Below are 24,844 nucleotides of genomic sequence, written 5' to 3'. Positions count from 1 at the left end.
TATAAAAATATATCTATATTTTAGTTTGCCTTTCATCCAACTCTGGTTTTCTATGCCATGTCACCAACTTAAGACTTTAGATCAGTTTTCTAAAATAAAAAAAATCAACAAATCAAAACCAAATATGTGCTAAGGGTAGATTAAGATTTAGAAATTGTATACCAGAAAATGGTATACCAGAAAATGAGGAATACTTAGAAATTGTATACCAGAAAATAAGGAATACTAAAGCCAGCAAAGCATACTTAGTCCTTTGCAAAGTCCTTTCATTAAACACTCTTTAGATAACTAATCACTTAACTTTTTCCTAAATTCCTAGGCCTCAAGACATCTCCTGATTATTATTCATACCTGGAGTTTTTCTTCATCCTTATCCTTGGAAAAATTGTCTTATGGCTATATTGAAAACGCAAATTTATACTTAACCACAAAGATACTCTTATTTTAAGAAATTTTGAGACTTATTGTACTAAGTGCCATGCTGTAAAATAAAAATACAGCATTTTCCATTTTACCCATAGGAGAAATAGTATTTATAATTACAATTTAATGTTACACAAATTAGTAGTGCATTTATTTCATCTTTTATACTTTCCCAAATAACTATCAGATGCCATCCATCAGTGTAAATGTCATTTACGTTATATCCTTATTTGGTAATTATTTTAATCTGAAAATCTTAGAATTCAGTTGTAGCATATTAGAGCAACTATCTGTGCTAGTACCTGAACGTCATTTATTTAACATTATTTTGTGAATTTAACATTTATTTTGTGAATTTCGGTGTCAGCAATTTTAGATTTTATGAATTGGATTTTGAAATGTGGAATAGAGAGTCTTCTAAAAGGGACAGGAACAATTTAAATGTTATTTTCATAAACATACCGATGGTTCATCATTATGTTCTCAGTATCAAGAGTGGCACTTTATAAATATTTGCTTAATAAATGAATAAGTGGAGCAATACACACATAGTCTCACACCCATAGGGTCTGATCATAAAATAAGTGACAGTTTTAAAATTTGTCATATATAAATTAGTAATAGAATTTTATAGTTAATCATGTGTATGCCATGTGTAACATACTCAGCATATATTTAAATGAATTTTTTATTTTAGGACAGTTGCTTATGATTAGTTTTAGTATATTGAAATGAACATGTGGAAGTACTAAAAAAGAATACTGTGGAAAAACTTGTTTAAAAAACTTAGGCTGGGTGCGGTGGCTCACACCTGTAATCCCAGCACTTTGGGAGGCCAAGGCGGGTGGATCACAAGATCAGGAGATTGAAACCATCCTGGCTAACACAGTGAAAACCCATCTCTACTAAAAATACAAAAAAATTAGCCGGACGTGGTGGCTCATTCTTGTGATCCCAGCTACTTGGGAGGCTGAGGCAGGAGAATGGCGTGAACCTGGGAGGCAGAGCTTGCAGTGAGCTGAGATCACGCCACTACACTCCATCCTGGGCTACAGAGCGAGACTCCGTCTCAAAAAAACAAACAAACAAACAAACAAACAAAAAAACTTACGATATTTTAGAGCTGCGTTCAGTTTAACTATGTGTATTAGGAATTCTATCAATTATTATTAATGTTGATCTAGACATTTTACAAACAACAGATATATGACATATGCACAAGTATCATTAAGGTCACTCTTGGCATGTTCTTGCACAAGCACAAAGTTGTTGCAAATATGAAAATATTTAAGAATTTTGTAATGGCATATTTTCAATATGTTGAACTACAATCAAAAGCTGGCCAGGTGCAGTGGCTCATGCCTGTAATCCTAGCACTTTGGTAGGCTGAGGTGGGTGGATCACAAGGTCAAGAGATGGAGACCATCATGGCCAACATGGTGAAACCCTGTCTACTAAAAATACAAAAATTGTCCTGGTGGCACACACCCGTAGTCTCAGCTACTTGGGAGGCTGAGGCAGAAGAATCGCTTGAACCCAGGAGGCAGAGGTTGCAGTGAGCCAAGATTGTGCTGCTGCACTCTAACCCGGAGACAGAGTGAGACTCCATCTCAAAAAAAAAAACAAAAAAAAACAGGGGGGGTGGGGGTCATATATTTATGTTTTAAACTACTTGGGGCACTATTAGGATTACTTTGTTATTTGTTACATGAGTTCAAATTTTTAGTTACCTTTGGTCAAAACAACATAAAAAAAAACAACATAATAGAAAACTTAGAAGCCTTTTTTTATTGTATAAAAGCTTTACACACCTGATGATTTTGGGGGAGAAAAATCACATATATATTTGTTCTCTAGGCATCTGTGTATTTTATTGTAATGTATTCACCTGTGTATGTGCTTGTAAGAATTACTAGACTTGTTTTTCTCAACCTAGAAAATTATCCATGCCTCAGAAGAAAAACATTGTTAAAACTTCTTGTAGCAATTCAGAGTAATAAATCTCCCAAAATGATTTCTTTTAAGGCTAATCTTTGCTTAAATTTTACAAAGATATGTTGAGTTTTAGACAAGATAGTCTTTCCTTTAAAAAAGCAAGAACAAAAGGATGAAAATTGCTGAAAACCTGAACACCACGTTCCTATTCACATCACTTTAATAATTTATTGAGTGCAGGGCCAACAATATGAAATTTTCATGGATGAATATTATCCAGCCTCATATAAAAGTAACGTGAAAAATAAGGTCAGAGATAAGTCACAAATACCAGTTACTCTTGTCTGTGGTTCTCTAAATTATAATAAAGTGTCATTTATGAAGAAAAAAATTTTGGGTTATATAATAGAAACTATTATTTGTAGAATTTTTTAAAATTCAGAATTAAATTATAAAAGCCAAAAGTGGATGATAAAATGAAATTATTCCTGCTTTAAGTGCGGTTGGGGCTAAAAATTGGGTAGAGAATTATAAAATTATATTTTAATTCTTTATCATTAATAATGCTATTTAGGAATTTTTATTTAGGCTAGATTGGACAGTCTTCGGAGATTTCAAAAATATTGTTCAGGACCTCATTCCAGGTAGTTTATTCTGACATACGTCTCCAAGTCTAGGGAAGGGATCACCTGAATAAGATGTGAGATTTTTACCCCAAAGTTAATATTTTTAGAAATTCTGAGTGAGCGTGTGTGTGTGTGTGTGTGTGTGCGTGCACGCGTGTGTCAGAGAGAGAGTGATTGTAGGGTGGATTGGGGTTTGGAACATAAAGAAGAGGAAAGGCTATGTAGAGGGATTGAGTAGGAGAGATTTATATTCACCAAGTGCTCTTATTTAAACTTACTTCCAAAGGGCTTAATTTTAAAATAATAAATTCACAAACACATTTGACTGCACCCGTTTTATCTCCCAAGAACTTAAAGAAAAAAGAATCTCAGTGGATCTCCTTTTATTACTGTTGGTGCTGGAAGATAAGACTTAGAGGCTACGTGTGGTTCATCTGAATCTCTGAATCAGTAATAAGTATATCATAATAGTGTTCCACAGAGATGCTGTACCCCTCCTCTAGCCAGCAAAGAGCATTTTCCAGACCCTGGAAGGTGTTTTCATCGATCATTAAGTTTTGCATATGATGGGTCTCCTGCACCTGCTAGAATTCCTGAATCATGCTCAGTTTTTCCTCTCCTTGCAGGTGGAGACAAAGGTGCAGAGCATTTGCAGGGCATTCTCCGCCTGCTTTCAGAGGCGGGCTGATCCAGGGCTCTTTGACCTTTTTATTTTGATCTTAAGCTTAGTCCTTTATCACACTGCTTTTAGTCTTCCCTGGAGGCCACTCCTTCTCCTTCCTTTTCCCCCCAGGGAACAGCACAGATCCATATAAAATGAAAACGGGGAGTAATAATAATGATAATAAATGGCTGTAATAATAATTGGTACAGCAGACATCAGGTTAAGTACATTCTACAGAGCGGCTTGCTTGCGATACTCCAGGAGACTATACCCAGGTACCCAGGGCATGGAAGCACTGCCTTCCAGGAAAAGAACAAGCACCTGCCACCCTCTTGGGCATAGCACGAGATAGATAGAGGCTGCTGTACTTACTGCAGTCCATTCAGGTTGGGGAACATGACCTCCATGTCCTAGAGCTACTTTTCACATGCTAGTTAAGGCACATGACTTAGCCCTCCCCTCTTTGTTTCAGCTTTAATGGGTAAAAGGGGTATAATTTTAGTAATTATCACATAGGATATTGAAAGATTAAATAATACCTATAAAAGATTTAGAACAGTACTTGGCATGTAGTATTCAAATATTGTTTAGCTATTATTATTATTAAGGAGGTATCTATTAAATCTGAGGGTAAAGAGCTCTTAGAGATGATCTAGGTCAGCCATCTAAAGCCTTATGGAAGTAGGAAAGAGTAGCTGTGGTACATTTAGCAATGCTCCTCTAGAGATGGACAGGAGACTATACTAGGTGGGCAGCCAGCTCCTTCCTCATCGTGCCCCTTATCATTAGTTGTTGGAACAGATAGGTAAGGTAGGAACGATCTCTCTCTACCCCTCACAAAAGGCTGACTGGAGTCCATTTGTTCCTGGAATAAACTGAGTTTATTATCCTGATCTAATTATTTAAGATCTCTTTTCATTTGTATGGATTCATGTCCTCACTCAGTGAATCTTGACTTCCAGTCATTTCTTTTACATATTTATTGGGATGATTTTTTTTCTTTGCTGTTGTTGGTTTGGGAATGCTATTATTGAAATACTTCACTTAATTTTTGAAATCCACACAAAACCATGTCAAAATGGAGTTAATATATGTAATGAGAAGTAGTGCGAGGGTCATGTTCTTCCAGAGGTTTGGAATGGAATTATAATGTATTTTTTTATGGTCTCTATTTGGTGCCCAGAGCTAGTGGCACTTTAAGGAAGAATCAGTAGTTGAACATACAGTGTTGATGAAATTTTGCAGCAAATATGCTCAGTTTATTTTATTTTCAGAGAAAGATGTTTGTTCCTTAGGCTATTTAATTTGTTCTGTATTCAAAAAGCAAACGAATTTCTCTTCATAAGGCAAAATGCAATGATATTTTCTTAAATATTGACAGTATTAGATTCTGCTGGCGTTTTTCATCTTCAGAATATACAAAATCAAGAAATGGAAACTCTTTGCAATCAGTGCATCATCACTAATGCTTATGTACCTAATTTCAATTTTTTTGCAATTTGCTATCCTCTGATGCTTGTTGTTCTGAAAAAAAAAAAAAAACGGGAACATCATTTTGAGTATTACTTAATATATTTCTTTCCTACACATATTAAAGGTCTTTATATAAAGTAGTAATGGAATATGCTGCAAATGATCAAAATTTAATGGACTGTAGAGCATTTGTAGACCAGAAGCTTTAGAATGAAATGCAAACAGCGTTAAATGTCTAAATTTATTTTCTTTTAGACTTTCATCTTACAGTGATTTTCTGCAAGAATGGTATTAGGGTCTTGTGGGGAATGTTTAATAGAAGCTATAATAGATAATAACTGACTCTGTAATTAGTCATTTCAAGACAGAGGTACTCTTTGAGCCACTGATAAGAATTGAATTGTGTCACTACATCATGTTTTCATTCTGCAGTCACACCCCAGCAGTCCATATTCATGGTCTCCCGGTGCTAAGCTCATTGCCAATTTAACACAGATGTGGAAGAGATATTTGTAACCTGCTCAGCCTTTTGATTCCTTATATTTTATTTGAGGAAATGGCAGAGTAACTTAAGAGTGAGGATAATGGTGTAAAGTCTTAGTGACAAAAATTATCAGAAGATTAATTTGGTATATACATTTATATGTGTATATGTATTCACAGACAAAATACAGATATATAAAAGAAAAGCTATTATGGTTAAATGTAAAATCCAACTAAAATTTTCTTAGACCTACCTGGTTTTTGAGTACTATAATTGAATACTGCATTATTTTTTTTTTTTTTGCTTGCTTTTCAGAGGAAACTTATTTTTCATGTATCTCTAAGAATAACAATGACCCAGTTTTTTCTGTAGAAGTTAGATTTTACAATTTTGGTTACACTGGCTACATTATACTCTCAATTTTATCTTATTTTATTCTTATATGTTATCTTATGTTGTAATAAATGTTTCTATTTGGTTGAATTCAACAAAAGTTGAGCTTCTCCCTTGAGCCAAACGCTGGGGAAAGTAGTCTGTGAATGAGCTCTGGGGTAACTGAGGAGGGAGAGGTGACTTTCCCAAGAGGTCAGAACAGACTGCATGAGAGAGGTGGCATTTGAACCTACACCTGAATACCTTAACAAAAGGTAACCTGGCAAGGGGTCATTCTAGGTGAGAGCAGAGGCCAGGAGGCAGAGAAGTATAGAACATGTTCTGGTTTAACTGTTTAATCCAGTTAACATCCTTTAATCAGATGTTTTCAGCTGAAATGGAGAACTTTGACTGGAGGGACTAGTTATGGCCACAACCCAAAGGTCTTTGAAACCACATTGAAGATTTAGGGTTTTAATCTACGGACGTTAGGAAGCTAGAGATGTTTATTGAACAAGGGAATTATGTGATCTAAGATGCATTTGCTTTCTAATTATAGATAATAATATACATGCTTTATTTCCCCCTTAAAATGGACTGGCAATTTCAGAATTCTGTTTGAAATCTATAATATTGATATTTTTATCTGTATTAAAGTAGCCAGTTCTCTTGACATTTTAATGCAAAACTATGAAAGATATAAAAATTGACTCCAAGAGGGAAGAAGTCTCTTGGGAAAGAATTTTACAAATTTGACCATAAAAATTTATAAAGCTATGAATAGAGACTGATTATATGAGAGAATGGATTGTTTAAATAGGTGTTTACCTATTTAAGCTCACTAGATTATTATTTAATGGTTTTACATAAACCTTTGGTGTCTGATATGGATAACTTGTAGGTGTTATCCCATAGTGGTGATCTATTTTAATTTGTATAAAATAGCTAGAATTGACAGGATGTCAGATGGAGTTTATAAACATTTTTGTCAAGGGAGAACTATTCCTAAATATCTCTGCCCGTCTAGTTAATAAAACCCAAATTACAGTGCTTACACAAGTCTTGGCTCATAGAAGTTACTTAGTTTTCTGTTTAATCAATCATACACCTTGCTTCATTCTTTAGGTCTGAATGCATTATGTACCTTCTAGTACATTTAACTATTTGGCTTAGTTTGCTCATTGGAAATGCATTTACCACAAATTTCTTCTTCTCCTCACCAACTTTTTAAATATAAATGTTTTCAAAAATGAAAGTTAAAAGACTAGTACAACAGGTGGGCACGGTGGCTCATGCCTGTAATCCCAGCATTTTGGGAGGCTGAGGCAGGTGGATCACTTGAGGCCGGGAGTTCAAGACCAGCCTGGTCAACATGGTGAAACCCTGTCTCTACTAAAAATACATTAATTAGCCACACATGGTGGCACGCCCCTATAGTCACAGATACCCAGGAGGCTGAGGCACAAGAATGGCTTGAACCCAGGAGGTAGAGGCTGCAGTGAGCTGAGATTGTGCCACTGCACTCCAGCCTGGGCGAGAGAGCGAGACTCTGTCTCAAAAAAAAAACAAACAAAAAAATCAAAGACTAGTACAACAAACATGTGTATACCCACTACTTAGACTTGGCAATTGTTCATAGTACATAATATACTAATTTGAAAGTGAGTTGACATGAAAAATATTATTTATTCCCCGTTTTAACATTAATTAGAGCATTTGACTGATAATCTTGGGAAGGGCATGAAGGATTTGCTTATTAACATGTCTGAGTTAGGTATCAGTTAGACACATGTAGCCCAATAGTTACTTTTCTTAAAAGTAGTTCGAATATAAAAAATTTGTCCAATTATCCCCATCCTAATATACCCACATTTATGTCTTTTAACTACAACTTCTACTTATGCAAGTCTATTTTATAAGTAAATATTTTTAAAGGAAACATTTTAAAGTGACAATCACTATGGAACATTTTAAACTATGCAGCTTGGAACCATAACATTCTAAATCAGAGTATCAGAAAACTGCAAAAATATCTATAGTGGGAATTAGTGTATTTTACATTCTTCAAATGAGTATATCTACATCTACACACATGGATAATCCTATGATTCATGGAGAGCTTGTTTATTTTAAATAGTAGACAGTAGTTTTATCTCTGTCTTTAATCAGCTTCATCAATGGGCCAAATTGGTGACCTGAAAGTTATAAGTTTCCTTCTAGTTCATATACATATTTAAATAATTTTACATTCACAAGTGTGAACCTCAGTTTTTAAAATCATGTACCATATTATTTCTGTGTATGGTAAATTTTCCCTTTAACTTATCATAAATCACTTTTCCGCTTTAAAGAACCATTCCAATTGCCTGGATGGCACCAGGTTGTGGATGTAAGTGATGAGTTAAGACTAGAGAGGCTAAAATAGTGCTTGAAAAGTGAGCCAAGTGAAATTAGAGGAAAGAAAGTCGTCAGGGCACAGAGGAAAGATTAGAGCTGGTGCACGTGCGGAGTCACATAGCTTGGTAGAAAGGAATCAGGCAGACACTAAAGGGAGAAGGTGTGGGGGAGAGGGCCCCATGTGAAAACCGAAAACTGCAGGGGTCGATGTCACAGGAAACTTGGGCAGATTAACCGAGGGCTGCAAGTAGAGATAAGCGGAAGCCTTTCAGTGAAAGGGAAAGAAAGGGGGTGGAGAGAAGGGTGTTCCTGACATAGATTCAAAGTCGAAGTTCCTTGGTGTGAAGTTTTCAGTATGCTCCTTTATACTGCTCATGGGTTCACCACCAGTGTTCCAGTCAGTGAAAACATGTGGGCTGCAGACATTCTGAAATGGTCTGCATGCTAACAGAATCCACACTGTGTCCAGTGGTTTTTACATACAGAGATTGGACCCATTATCTTCTTGAAGAAGTGGAAGCCTGGTGACCAGAAAGATATGCCTTAAATCCCATGAGAGTCTGGGCAACATTTCCTCCTCTTTCTAAAAAAAAAAATAAAAACCGATTATCAATTCACATATGGATTATGCATCACATCTGCTTAAATGAGGAAAAGAAATGCTTATTCCACTGTCAAAAGAGTAGCGTTTTTCCAAAGGCAAATATCATTTTTTCCTAAAAAATTCTGAACGCTAGCAAGCAGATTATAATCAATTCATTTCAAACAAGTATTTTTTTTTCTTTAGATGATTTGTGTAAGCATACAGCATCTGATAAAATTTATGCATACTTATGCCTTTTAAAAAATGTCTTTGGCTGGTCTTTTAGTCAGTTTCTCTCTGCATTGATCTGTCTTGCACTCTGGAAAGCATTTTACATATTTAAATAGCCAACTTTTCTGTCTTCTTTTTTTCCATGTGGCTTTTCCAAGTGGGGCTCATCTGATTTATAAAGTCTAGGATTCATAACATACTTTTCCTCTGGAAACAAGCTAAAGATAAAACAACCTTGCACTACTTTTATATGAATAAATTATTCATTAATAATTCACTAAATATTGAGCACCTAAGAGTACCATAAATTTTTCTAGACACTCAAGATATATCAGTGAAAAAAATACTTGAGATGCCTGCCTTGATGGAGTTTGACCATGGTTACTTTGCCACTTTTGGATCTGAGGGGAGCAAAGAAGAAACAGGAAATAACCCATGTAGACAGCATCAAAACATTTTAGATGGTATCAGATGGTCCTGGGCCAGGTTCTTAATGGCTCTGTTCTACACATTCTTCTTTTGTATGCTGGAAATAATAATAGTATCCCTCTTATAGGTATGTTTTGACAATTAAATGAGATAATATATGTAAACTACTTACCTCAGTGCCCAACTAAGTGGTTGACATGCCAGCACTAAAAAATATTAGCTATTAGTTCTTGTTAAAGGATGAGAAGGTGATTTATTCCAATCCCCTATGCCATTATGGGAGTAGCATGATGTCAGGCTATTCTATTGATGTGTGTCTTGTTTTATGCTTTGTAATATGGATGTTTCAGACCATTTAGCTCTGTTCACTGGATTTTCTGGAGTTTAAACATTCTCGTTAAAGTTAATGTGACTCTGGTCATTCTCCTTATTGCCACTAAGGACGATGACAGCCTTGTACTGTGCACTGCCTAAATAATGTTATTACCTTCCCTTGGTTGCTTCCTACAAATGGCATCATCTCAATCTTATAAAATCCATGCAGGAGAAAATGCTATCTCAAGCAGGAAATTATGATCAGGTTTTAGGGTGGTGAGCAAGATAAAATTTGAAGAAGCCAAGCCTGAGTAGCATACATATACATTTAATTTTACCCTTTTCTTCCCAGGAACGTCCTGATTTTATGGTTATAAAACCACTCCTCTTCCAGACTTTGTTCTCAAACTTAAAGCATGCAGTGATCTTCCTTTCTTCTTCACAAGAGGAAAAAGTCTGGCTGTCTTCATGCAAATTAATCTGCTTTTGTTGGAAAACTTCAGGGAACTCATCTGTGAAATATGGACTCACAATAAGAAATGTGGTTCATCTTACTGTTCTTCTTTCAGCTGATGTACAGTTGTTTCCCACAGTATGAAATACTTTAAAAAAAAAAAACATTTTATCATAATGCCAAAACTCCAGCAATGCCTTTGACTGCCTTCAGGGGTGGTAGTGGAGGTGGGGAAACCATCTATTCAATATTGCATTATTTTCAGATGATTGTTCACATAGGAAATGTGTAAATGAATGCAGAAAGGTAGGACTGATGTTCTAAATTTAGGACCAGCAATTGTAGACACTGGAGTTCCGAGCTTCTTTATTCTTCTCTGTAATTTCTCATATAAAAAATACCAACTAGGGGTAGTATAAAAATAATTTGTTAATGAGTAAAGATTGTTTTGACAGTGTCTAACACTTCAGAAATATGTTGTGTTATTCTGACTGTATTGAGAGTTTTTTTTTTCTTTCTTACATTTCAGTGACAATTTCAACAAGCACCTTCTTTGATGGCTTGCTGGTGACAGGACTATACACATCTACGAGTGTTCAGGCATCACAGAGCATTGGAGGTTCCAGTGCTTTTGGATTTGGTAAGCTATTCTCACAAACCAGAAATTTGGGGGTACTTTATACAATCACAGGTCTTACGTTTTAAAGTATCTGTTTTAACAGTGTTAGACCTTTATTACTTCCAAGAAAATAATCTGCAGTGTTTTGTTTTTGTGTGTGTTTGCTTGAAGTTGGGTGAATTGAAATAAGTCATGTAAATGTGCAACTAACCTTGATCTTGGCATGATGAACTTTCTATCATTCTCTCCCTCCACTGCCACAATTATACTTGGTCCTTTGGGGTTCATGTAAATTTCCATATTCTGTTACTTAAGTTGCTGGAATTTGCTCTGATGTCCATGCAATCATTCAGTAATCTGTTCTCATAAACAGTTCTTAAAATATTGTGGTTAGTGAAAAGTGTGTTAATCTGGCAAGTGAACGTTGTATAAAGCAGAAGATAGCAATATTTGATAAAATTATTGAGTTCTATGAGTATTCATAGAAGAATCCTATTTAATACTTAACATATTTGAATGTCCTTAAATCAGAGACCTGGCAGGTTACTTATGTAGAGAAACAGAAGACCACGTGATGTCCATTAATCTCAGGAGTCTCAACTTAGGAATCTCTAGTTTACCCATAATGCTATTAAACATGCCAGGCTGAGATTAAGTAGATCCTTCACAGCATCAAAAATGCAAGCTTAATATAGCAGTTTTTGTAGGATATGAAATTACTGATCTTATTCCAAAATTGAAAGACTACACAGGACTTCATCCATAGATGTGAGAAGGATAGAATCGCATTATCAGACACAAAGTTATGTGTTCAACATTTTATTTTTTTCCGTGATGTTTATCAAATAAATAATTTTCTACCTCCTTTTGATATATGAAGTGTCAAGTCCCAGCAGTAGCCCGGCCCAGATGACTCATTGGCTGATGTCAGAGCAACAATGTTGATGCTGCATTGTCACTGCTTGCCCAAGATGAGGTCCACAGCCCACAGCTTAAGGAAACCTTGAAGTCATTCAGTCATCATTTTAAATGATTTCACATTTGAGAATTTGCTCTATTTTAAAAAGATCCCAGATTAGATTTCACAGTCTGTTGGTAACTACTTCTAAGGTCCAAACCTAAGGGGAAAAATATCCTCTTAGGTCTACAAATTCCACTTATTTAGTCCCATCCTTTTTCTGCTCTGCAGAGAGGAAGGGTCAGGTCATAGTCATATGTATATAATATAAGTACTTAAGTATGTTACATACTACCTGTTCTGTTACAGCAGGACTCATAAGTAGAGTTGTCAGATTTAGCAAGTAAAAATACCAGACACTTTGTTAAATTTGAATTTTAGGTAAACAAAATTTTTTTAAGTATAAGTATGCAATATTTGGAATAAGACCTTCTAGGCTCCAGCCTAGCCCAATTAAATCAAAACTCTGGGGGTGAGGGCCTGGGCATTGGTGATTTTTTTAAAGCTCTCTAGGTGATTCTAATGTTTATCCAGGATTGAGAACCACTGTACTGGATCAGTGCCCAATCCAGCCATCAGCATCACCTGGAAAGTAGTAACTGCAGGATTGTAGACCTCACTTCAAACACAGTGAATCAGAAACTGTGATCATTTTTTGAAATAAACACTCGAAGTGATGTTGATCCATGTTAAAGTGTGAGGACTTCTAGTGGAAAGACAGATGTTGATTAAATGATCATGTAAATACATCATTACAAACCTTGCTAGGGGCTGGCAAAGAAGTATGCTGAGTGCTGGGAAAGGGTATGACAGAGAAACTAGATCCAGTCTTGAGTAAAGTGTGGTGTAATTTGGAAAGGTGTTCCTGAGGAAATGGTATTTGAGTAGGGCTATGAAGGAGTAGAGATTATTAACTAAAGGTCTGTGGATGGTGGGGCACAGCATACCCAAAGGAAGGAACAGCAGGTGCAAAGGCCACAGGTGGGAAGAGGCTGGCTGTGTTCTAGGAACGGAAAGAAAACCTTGGAGTGGCTGGACTTGGAATCAAGAGGGAAGGGGATACGGCCAGATAGGAGACCAAAGCCAGACCATTCAGGATATCGTAAGTTTGGGGCCTTTATCCTAAGTGAAAGGAAAGGCGTTGAGGGTTTTAGGCTGAGGAGTGATTCCACCAACCTTTCATTTTAAAGAGATCACTCTGAGGTCAGTATGGAGAACAAACTGTAGAGCCCGGTAGGGGATTCAGAAAGATTGTTCTGTGGCTAAAGATTCTGATACGGCAAGGCATGTAAGGTGTCCAAGGTACAGGCTGGCATCGGCAACAAGGAGGAGCCAAATGTGGGGGGATAAGAGTTCAGGCTGTGAGTCTCATTGACCTGCTTGTAGATCCAGTATTCATCTCTTAGTTATGTCCCTCAGCCAAGTCGTTTAACCTCTCTAAGCTTAATTTTCTTATATATGAAATGATGATGATAAGGTTACCTTCTTCATAAGATGTTGGGTAGCCCTGATAACTAAAGGCGGAAGTGATTTATGTAAAGCCATTAGCACATAAAAAACACTCAATAAAATTAGCTTTTCCAGATTATAATCTTGGAAACTGAAGCAGACCATTTCCTTAGTCCAGGGCTTATATACACTTCCTGTGGGGGGAGCAAAAAAAAACCCAGTTCTGAAATGTAATTAATCTGGGATATATAGGTTGAGATGATTTGAGGAGACTTGGCTGAATTAAGGAACTATCATTTGTTAGTGCAGGGGCTTTACATAAGGAAAATCATTAAAGATCATAACTGTGTTGTAAGCACATTTTGAAAGAACATATAAAATGCATGTATCATATTGCCTCAGATTTTAGCTAGTAAGAGAAACAAAGTAAGAATAAAATTGTTACAAATTATTTAAGAAACTGGTCTTCAAGACATTTCCTGTGGTAGCTTTGAAAGCTGTAAAAAGTCGATTTGTACTTGAATTAAAATGTATTTTGATGCTCATCATCACTGGCCATCAGAGAAATGCAAATCAAAACCACAGTGAGATACCATCTCACACCAGTTAGAATGGCCATCATTAAAAAGTCAGGAAACAACAGGTGCTGGAGAGGATGTGGAGAAATAGGAACACTTTTACACTGTTGGTGGGACTGTAAACTAGTTCAACCATTGTGGAAGTCAGTGTGGTGATTCCTCAGGGATCTAGAACTAGAAATACCATTTCACCCAGCCATCCCATTACTGGGTATATACCCAAAGGACTATAAATCATGCTGCTATAAAGACACATGCACACGTATGTTTATTGTGGCACTATTCACATTAGCAAAGACTTGGAACCAACCCAAATGTCCAACAACGATAGACTGGATTAAGAAAATGTGGCACATATACACCATGGAATATTATGCAGCCATAAAAAAATGATGAGTTCATGTCCTTTGTAGGGACATGGATGAAACTGGAAAACATCATTCTCAGTAAACTATCGCAAGGACAAAAAACCAAACACCACATGTTCTCACTCATAGGTGGGAATTGAACAATGAGAACGCATGGACACAGGAAGGGGAACATCACACACCAGGGACTGTTGTGGGGTAGGGGAAGGGGGGAGGGACAGCATTAGGAGATATACCTAATGCTAAATGATGAGTTAATGGGTGCAGCAAACCAACATGGCACATGTATACATATGTAACAAACCTGCCTGTTGTTCACATGTACCCTAAAACTTAAAGTATAATAATAATAAAATTTTAAAAAAGACTATAAAAAAATAAAATGTATTTTGATTAGCCTAAATTGCACCTAGCCTTCCTCTCACAGCCAACCCTGTATCATTGGTTTAATGGTCCAAAGAGGCTTCTGAGCTTGGGCAGAGCCCATCAGTGACTTCCATAGCTCAGGTCTTACACTAGATCCTTTGCATTTTTATAGGACATGTGTTTTATATGGATGTATAGATAGGTGAGATATTTTATTAAGTTCTGATAATATGCAAATAATTTTATGTGTATTTGACAGTAGTAAATAACTTTAAAAATAAAATTTAATAATATGCTTGGATATTATATAACAAGTTAATTTTCATGAATAATGTTTAGAATGGAAAGCAGGAGGTAAAATGTCTTTTTAAATAAAATGGTCACTTTTGAAAAAAGCACATTAATTTTTGGGGTATTTGATCTAAGTTTAACATATTCTTTACAAGTTAAAAACCAAATTAAACATTTAATTTGATTAGGGTTCAGGTAGGAAAGTAGAGGAAAATTATAGAAGGTATAATTTCTAAATATTGCTGCTTTTTGGTAGTTAGTAGTTATGGTAGGATCAGGCTAAAGTAATGTGGCACTTTTTGACCTAGAACAAAAGAGTTATAGAATACATATTCTATCATTAGTCTTTGACTTTTTTGATGGAATGTTAAGCAAATGTGGTTTATTTGGCATTTCCCCAACATATCATAGGATTAATGTGCAATATGTTTAACTAGCTGTGACAAATAAGGCAAAGTAAAGCATTTAGTAAGTCTAAATAGGTACCTCTGAAAGTTTTTTCCTACTTGTAGTAGTTATTTTAATTGTACTAATTACACTAAAGTTACAGCTACTCTTCTTTGAATGTAAAATGTGTGTATGACTAGCCAAAATGTCCATAATTATACTTAAGATATTGCTGTAGAAATGTAATTCCACTAACATTACTGCAGCTTTTTATGCAAAGCCAGAATTCTTTAGCATGCATGCCTTACTGACCAAAAATAGACAAATGCCTAATAGCCAGAAATACGTTAAGACAATAGCTATGCAAAAGATGACTGTAATCCAGCAATGCCTGATTTGAAATACCTCGTTTTACTTGTCAATATAAGGAAACATGCTGCCCTTGGGAAGTGTGCTGTTTAATTATGGATATCTCTTTGTGCATCCCAGAGAAAAAAAATGCTTCTCTCTTGTCTTTGACTTTGAATTCCAGCTCAATCATGTAAATCTTCAAGGCTCATTGTGGTCGCTCAATGAAGGGTTATTTGAATATCCTTTCATACAAAATTGTTCCTTTTCCAGGGCTGAAATGCATTTACTCAAGATTTAGAATTCTGGTTATAAAAGATAGAGATTTTACCCAATTTTTGATATTCTGGCTCTGAAACCTGAGAATCAGGTTTGCAGGTCTAATGAATGCAGCCAAATTTCAAATTGTTAGACCTTCCATAAATTAAGGTCTTTGTACTTCCTAGATAATCTTGCTCAGCTAATACATCAGCCATTATAACACTTTTTTACTTAAACTCTTGTAATTTTCTATGTGTTTCATTTCTTTGTAATAATTAGGAATTCTAGATACAATCATTTAAGTTAAAAAATGCTTAAAAGGCTGGGCACAGTGGGTCATGCCTGTAATCCCAGCACTTTTGGAGGCCAAGGGGGTCAGATCACAAGGTCAGGAGTTCAAGACAAGCCTGGCCAACATAGTCAAACCCCATCTGTACTAAAAATAAAAAAATTAGCCAGGCATGGTGGCAGGCACCTGTAATCCCAGGTACTCGGGAGGCTGAGGCAGGAGAATCGCTTGAACCCGGGAGGTGGAGGTTGCAGTGAGCTGAGATCATGCCATTGCACTCCAGCCTGGGTGACAGTGCAAGACTCTGTCTCAAAAAAAAAAAAAAAAAAAAAGCTTAAAGTGACAAAATTTGATTAAATCCAAGTTTGGGGGGAATGTAGTGAACAGGTGTAGGAATTTTTTCTTTGTAATTTTTTCTCTTAAACATTCAGTTATTCATGTCATATTTTTAATAGAGATTAAGCAAGTAACATAAAACTAGTATTTTCAACACTATCTTTAATACATAGTATTGGAAATTTTTAACTTAATTAGCAGATTATTTTCAATGTGATTTGACACTTTAGGTAGATAGGAGTATAATTACAAAATGAATTATTTAAATATGTATTATATATATATTCAATATATATTGTTTGTTTTTGAGATGAAGTCTTGCTTTGTTACCCAGGCTGGAGTGCAGTGGCGCAATCTCAGCTCACTACCACCTCCACCTCCCAGGTTCAAGCAATTCTCCTGCCTCAGCCTCCAGAGTGAATTATTTAAATATTTTAAGAAAAACTTCAAACTTTAGTAAATCTTATATTGGTCACTAGTTAATAAAAATTGTACTTCATTAGTAATTTTAGATTTATGTTAATATTTCATTGCCAGGATGAAGTTTTTACCATTTTGTTTTATTTTTCACTGAACATAGAAATACAGGGTCTATATATGCTAACTTTTCATTATCCTTCACATTAAGTAGAACCTATTACAAATTTGCTAATTATCGCCAAGACCCTTACTCCCCAGGGCATTAGCAGCAGTTGAATCTTAGGTGTCCTGTCTGTGTGACTATGAGATGTACATTATGAATGCATGAACATATTTAGGGCTTAATATTCATGAAGAGGGACAGCCATTCACAATTTCATTAGAGTATTGTATAAGTAGTGGTACTTATTTACTAGCCTAAATTAAGCTAATACTTTACTTAGAATAACCTGGCTAAATTTATTTTGTCTGCCTCTTTACAAAGAAACACAGAAGTAAATGCAATTTAAGCATACTTGAGGAATTCAAAGGCATGATCTTTTATTGGGTATGGTAAATGATCTGTAATTAACAAGAAGACTTCAGATTAATTAAACAAATTACTCTAGCCAATGGTACAAAGAGCAGAGCTGACAAGAGATGAAATTGCCATTAATTTCTCCTTTTAACAGGATATTAACTTACATTTGGTCTTTATTCATTCCATTTGGGTATTCCATTCTTACTTTCATTAAGAAATAGTTTTATCTAGTTTATATTTGACATATGATAAATAATTCAGGGATATTTCCCAACTTCCAAATAGCTAACTTGAAAATAATCACTTACTAAAATAGTGAGCATGACAAATATAAAGCTATTGAATTAATTAACCAATAAATTGTTAAAGTAGATATTCAAGGGCACGAGATTTGAGCCAAGGTGGAGCAATTAGTAGAGAAAGTCAGTTCAACGCAGTGGCTCAGTACATGAACTCTGGAGTTAGGAAGCTCAGGTTCCATGCCCAGCCCTGTTTCTTGCTAACTTGGGCAACATACTTACCTCCATGTCTGCATTTGTAAACCAAGAATAACCATGGTGCCCAGTTCATAAAGTTGTTGGATGGATTAAATGAGATTATCAGTTCAAATACCTAGTATATATTATATGCTCAAAATAGGTATTTAAAGACTTGGAATGAAGTAAGAATCCTTTTTTTGAGAAGGGCAATAGAATGAGAAGATTGTTCCAGTGACAGAGGTTTGAGAAGTTCACTTTAATTTTGGGGAGCTGCACTCAGTTTCTTACCCACAGAATTTAAAGCTGGAATGGACCTCCCCTAGAGCCTGGCTCAGTGCCACCCCCAGTGTATAGGTAAGGAAACAATGCTTGGGAAGGCCAGTGATGACTATTGCAGGAGATAGTGTAAGTGTGAGGATAAAACCATGTGTTCACCTCATGTTCTCACTCATCAGTGGGAGTTGAACAATGAGAACACATGGACACAGGGAGAGGAACATCACACACCGGGGCCTGTTGTGGGGGTAAGGGGGCAAGGGGAGGGAGAGCATTAATACAAATACCTAATGCATGCGGAGCATAAAACCTAAATGACAGGCTGACAGGTGCAGCAAACCACTATGGCACACGTATACCTATGTAACAAATCTGCATGTTCTGCACATGTATCCCAGAAATTAAAATTAAAAAAAAAATAATTTTTTTTTTAAAAAGAAAAAAACAGGCTTTCTGGCATCATATCCAGTTCTCAGATATTCTTTTAAAGCTATAATTTACATAGTATAAAATTTACCATTTTAAAGGCTACATTTCAGTGATTTGCAGTATATTCACAAGATTGTACAACTACCACCACTAATTCCAGGAAGCCAATATCACCTCCAAAAGAAGCCCTGTACCCATTAGCAGTCACTCTCCATTCTCTTCTCCCCTCAGCTCCTAGGCCACCACTAATCTGCTTTCTATCTCTATGGATTTGCTTATTCTGGACATTTCATTTAAGTGGAACCATATAACATGTAGCTTTTTGTGCCTGGCTTTTTTTTTTTTTTTTTTTTTTCAGAGCTTTGATTTTTTTGCCCAGGTTGGAGTGCAGTGGCGCATCATCTCAACTTATTGCAACCTCCACCTCCTGGGTTCAAGCAGTTCTCCTGCCTCAGCCTCCCGAGTAGCTGGGACTACAGGTGTGCACCACCATGCCCAGCTAATTTTTGTATTTTTAGTAGAGATGGGGTTTCACCACGTTGGCCAGGATGGTCTCAGTCTCCTGACCTCATGATCTGACCACCTCGGCCTCCCAGGGTGTTGGGATTACAGGCATGAGCCACCGTGCCTGGCTGTGCCTGGCTTTTTTTACTTAATATGTTTCCAAGGTTTATCCTGGCATAACATATATCACTACTTCATTTCTTTTTATAGATGAATAATATTCCATTGTATGGATATGTCTTATGTTGTTTAGTGGATGGATATTTGGCAGTTGCCAGATTCTTAAAAGGAATTAGGGCTGTGTAAATAGGAAAAAAAAAGTTTAAGGAGGACACAAAGCAATAGGATCACCACATTCCTTAGATATTCATCCGTGGCTCAAAACCTCTAAAGATTGAAATTGCTTAGCCTGTTCTGTGGCTCAGATGTGAAAATAGTTATGCTTAGAAATCAAGATAGATTTCTCCTCTGCCCTCCTTTTCTGCCACTCAGGAGAGATACACCACTGTATCATGTTTTTACCCTAACGTTTTGGCCTTAGTTTAAGCCATAAGGTACAAAAGCCAAGCTACGTCAAATATACTAGCACGGGAGTTAGGAATTGAGACATGTCAATTCCAGTCCAACTCTTTATGAGTTTAATCCAAGGAACAAGTAAACATTCAGGAGCTATGGGCAGCCATGCTCTATAATGGCTCTGAGGAATCATGAGCAGAGAGAGGAGAGAGAGAGTCAGAATGCTGCCTGAGGTACCAGAGCTTTCCAGGCTCCTATTTTAGGCTTACTTTTCATCAGGCTCAGATATTTGGGGGTTCTAAGAAACAATAAACATAGTTAACATTATCAAGCACTTGCTATCTGCTAGGTGTGTTGCAGGTATTAATTCTTTTGATCCTAAAAAAAAATTCTACTATAATTTTCCTTATTTTATGGACAAAGAACCCAAGGCATAAAAGCGTTAAGTAACTTGCTCGCGGTTATGCTTGCTTAGGGAGTTGCAGAGCTCTGATTCAGACTGAGCCCTGCAGCCTCTCATTAAACTCCCCTTGCAGCCCAAGCCAGCTTGACTTGATTTTTATTATCACCCAAAGAACCGTGACTGAGAAAAGGCCCTCTCTGCTCTAACCCGCTGTCCTTTCCCACACCTCTTCTCAGCCTCTTTTCCAGACGCCTACTCCCACCACATACGCACATATACCCTCTTGCACCAATTAAAATAACCCACACACAGCTTCAAAATTCCGGCTGTTTTAAACCTCTACGGCCCTTGTTTGTGGCTCTTGGAATTCTTTCTGGCTCTGTCTCCCGGGCAAACTCTCTGCCATCTTTTAGGACATCCTTCCGTACTTAACCTCCTCTATTAAAACTTTAGAACCCTTCCCCCTTGCTCTTCCCTTCCCGCTACCTCCGCGGAATTCTCCACCCGCTCCTCTGTGCGTCTCCGTCTTCTGGGACCTCCACCAGTCACCTCTAACAAGCTACCAAATTTGCTTGTTTAAAAACCTTTAAGCCTCTTTGAAGACAAAGAGATAATCTAGTCATCTTCACTCCTATGGCACATTACAAGTGCTCAATAAATATTTACTGAATGAATAAACCAATAACAATCTTCGAGGATTCGTAAGGTATTTGAGCTGCCGTTAGTAAATGCGTGTGTCTGCACAAGTGTTTGGGTATAGACTGGGCCAGGTGGGATGGCGGGTGGGGAGGAGAATATTACTGTCTTTAAGTTTGAGGATATTTTTAAATCTACATATGTTCATATATGTGTACACATCTATACATGCGTTTAAAACTATACAAATATGTGTTAATCTTATGAAAAGAGATCCTAGGGAAATTGATCATCCTGGCTACCACTTTGTCCATTTCTCTCCTGGAGGTGGCAGACACCAATATTTGCAGGTAGGACAGTGATTAAGTATCTTCTATAGAATTAAGAAAATAGAGGGCAGGAAGCAGTGGCTCACGCCTGTAATCCCAGCACTTTGGGAGGGTGAAGTGGGTGGAACACTCGAGGTCAGGAGTTCGAGACTAGCCTGACCAATACGGTGAAACCCTGTCTCTACTAACAATATAAAAATTAGCCAAGTGTGGTGGCACATGTCTGTAGTCTCAGCTACTCAGGAGGCTGAGACAGGAGAATCACTTGAACCCGGGAGGCAGAGGTTGCAGTAAGCAGAGATTGCACCACTGCACTCCAACCTGGGTGACAAAGCAAGACTCTGTCTCAAAAAATAAAAATAAAAAAATAAAAAAAAGAACTTCAAGGGATTGCCCAGTCCAGCCTCATATCTTACAGCATGTTGGTGTCTTAATGATACATTATTAAGTTCTTATTTCATCTCTTTCCAGTTTTTATTTAATCTTCTTTCCAGAAATGATAAGCCTACAATTTCTTGGGAATATATTCTGATATTATGTCAATTGAAATGATTAAGGAAGATTCCCTTGTATGAAGACTCAATCCCTTTCTTTAACTTTAGCACCTTTCTCATATAATTTCTCATAAAATTGAAAATGATATGTGTTTGTTAAAAAGTAAGTCACTTGTTTCCTTTAGGCAAACAAAAACACACATTCCACATGAGACTCATCCATTTCCTAACTCCTTAGTAAAATTTTCATGTCAGTTTTCTCTGGACACTTCACAGATCATAGATACAGGAATTTAGTCCTGATAAGATACGTAAAGTCAAGAAATAGTAGATGCTGGTGTGGCTGTGGAGAAATAGGAATGCTTTTACACTGTTGGTGGGAATGTAAGTTCAACCATTGTGGAAGACAGTGTGGCGATTCCCCAAGGATCTGGAACCAGAAATACCATTTGACCCAGCAATCCCATTACTTGATATATACCCAAAGGGATATAAATCATTCTACTATGAAGACACATGAACACCTATGTTTATTGCAGCACTATTTACAATACCAAATACATGGAACCAGCCCAAGTGCCCATCAGTGATAGACTAGATAAAGAAAATATGGCACATATACACCATGGAATACTGTGCAGCCATAAAAAGGAATGAGATCATGTCCTTTGCAGAGACATGGATGGAGCTGGAAGTCATCATCCTCAGCAAACTAACACAGGAATAGAAAAACAAACACTGAATGTTCTCACTCATAAGTGGGAGTTGAACAAATGAGAACACATGGACACAGGGAGGGGAACAACACACACCTGGGGACTGTCGGGGTTGGGGAGTGAAGGTAGGGAGAGCATTAGGACAAATAGCTAATGTACGTGGAGCTTAAAACCTAGATGATGGGTTGATAGGTGCAGCAAACCACTGTGACACATATATACCTATGTAACAAACCTGCACATTCTGCACATGTATCCGGGAACTTAAAAAAAAATTTAAAAAGATATGTACTCAGAAACCATTGTAGATACTTTAAAAATGTATCCCTAGGGAAGAGCAGTTCTTCTAGTTCCTTTCTCTTCCTTGTATCTGTTCAAATGAATATGCTCAGAATCATATAGAAAATTGATATGTATATAAATCATATATAGGAAACATATAATCATATCAAAAACAAAAAAGTCAGGAAATGTACACTTCCGAGCAGATTCTGATAGAAGTTGCCACTCAGCTTTATAAGTTATGATTTCTGAAAATATTGTTAATAATTTTGCCTGTTAGTGCTAAAAATGTATTTCTGAGATGTTTCTTCTGTCTTGGCAAAGCGTAACTTTATTTCTGTTATTAAAGCAGACATTTGCTCTGATGACTGAGAGAGAATGAACAGGAACACAGCAGGAGGTCATTACATGGGATACTTTCTCATGTGCCAAAGTTTAAGAATTCTGGAACATAAGTTTCCGTAAATGAAGCCTTATCCCTCACCAGATAAAAACAGAATCAGGAATACTTTTCTCTCTCTTTCTTAAATATGAATTGAGAAAAAAAAAACCACTTAGGAATCATGGGCCTTTGCTGATAAGAGATGCTGTTTTCTAAGGAGAGCGGCATTTTTCTGAGTATGCCAGACTGTTCATTTTAACAGGAGACAGGATTGAAGTATATGCTTCAGGGAATAAACTTCAAAGGTTGACTCTGACCTCGCAGTCATTTTATTTGTAGTGTGGTTTACTCTTGAGGTTTGAGGTTTTCCAGCCCTTTTTTGGGGTTTCCAGATAATGATGAATGAGTTGCATGTTCACACTCATTGACTCATAAATACTCTTGGATAAAGTTGACTTTTCCTGGCAGTTAAATCCAAGAAAAACTTAAAATAATTTTATAATGTTATTACTTCCTAGATATGATTCTGATAATTATCATTGAGATATTTTTTAAAGCAGTGAGAGTGAATTCTTGGCATGTTCTGGAAAATAGTTCTTGATGCAACATACGAATTTGAAAGTAGATGTAGGAGTCCAATAAAGACACTTCACCAAGTGCGAGTTCTGTTTCCACTTTTGTCTTCTGTTTTGTAGTTTGTTTTCAACCCTCTGATGCTGAGTTTTGCATTTAGCATAATAGACATGTAGGCTGTTCTCTGAGGCAAGCACACAACTAAATTACTGTTTTCGGGACTCTGAATGTCTGAATGGAAAGATACTTGTTAGTGTGGGAGTTGCCATTTTGGAAAGCAGAATAGCAAAATTGTTAATATTTTGGTAAAAATTCAGTTTGAGCTCTTCTCCTGCTTTTCTTCCTACATGTTTTCATACATCAGAACCATGTTGTTGTTATTATCAAGTTAATTATGTTATTTCTGGTTCTCTTTCGGAAAAGTTCCTCTCCACTTGAACTCTTGTAAATAGCAAATTAAAAGTAAAATAAATATAGTTATCAAAGATCATATTCTGGGAAGATGTTTTGCTTTAATAGTTTTCTTTTAAAGATAATTATTTGATTATGAGAAGATTCTTTTTTAACCTGACTTTTAACTTACATGATTTGATAGCACTTCAATAATAACAAAAACAGAGAAATCTGTTACTAAGTAGAGAAGAACTTAACTGGGATTTGTCTTTCTTTTACTAGAGAGTGGGACAAACGACCAGCTCTAGAGTAATTATGAGGCTGATGAAGTTTATCCCTAGCCTGTCTGTTTCTTTCTTCTTATTATCCCTTTTTCAGCAAGGAGCTGATGTCAGCCATATCTTAGAATGAATTTTAAAATGTTGTGTTAATAGCCAACTTTCCCCACACTGTGCTGTTGCAAACATTAGTGCTGCATGATGTATTAATAAGTCTCACATGGAAAAAGAGTATTGCAATATAAAAAAGCTTGGAATATTCTGGTTAAACAAAGTTAAACAGTAATGTGTTTTTCTTTTGAGACACAAATCACATACATAAAATTTAGCATTTTGTATACAATTCAGTGATTCTTAGTATATTCACCATATTATGCACCCATCACCACTAATTTGAAAAGATTTTTACCACTACAGAAAAAAATCCTGTATCTATTAGCAGTCAGTCCCAAATTACCCCACTTCTCATCCCCAGGCAACCACTAGTCTTCTTTGTGTCTCTGGATTTGCCTATTCTGGACATTTCCTATAAATGGAAACATACGACATGTCACCTTTTGTGACTAGCTTCTTTCACT

At 36.4% G+C, this 24,844-nt stretch overlaps 1 protein-coding gene across 2 annotated transcripts in view; it reads left to right on the top strand.

The window, feature by feature from the left end:
* Nucleotides 1–24,844, top strand: part of RELN (reelin) — a 533,709-nt gene that overhangs the window by 66,318 nt on the left and 442,547 nt on the right. For both annotated transcript variants that reach the window (XM_055283529.2, XM_055283528.2), the window contains exon 2: nucleotides 10,916–11,026. In XM_055283529.2, the coding sequence (XP_055139504.1) occupies nucleotides 10,916–11,026 (111 nt within the window). The remainder of the gene's footprint in view (nucleotides 1–10,915; nucleotides 11,027–24,844) is intronic.

The sequence above is a fragment of the Symphalangus syndactylus genome, chromosome 6, assembly GCF_028878055.3.
Source record: "Symphalangus syndactylus isolate Jambi chromosome 6, NHGRI_mSymSyn1-v2.1_pri, whole genome shotgun sequence".
NCBI classification, from domain to species: domain Eukaryota; kingdom Metazoa; phylum Chordata; class Mammalia; order Primates; family Hylobatidae; genus Symphalangus; species Symphalangus syndactylus.
Note: the sequence above shows the minus strand (reverse complement) of the source record. Positions and strands in the feature narration are given on the sequence as shown.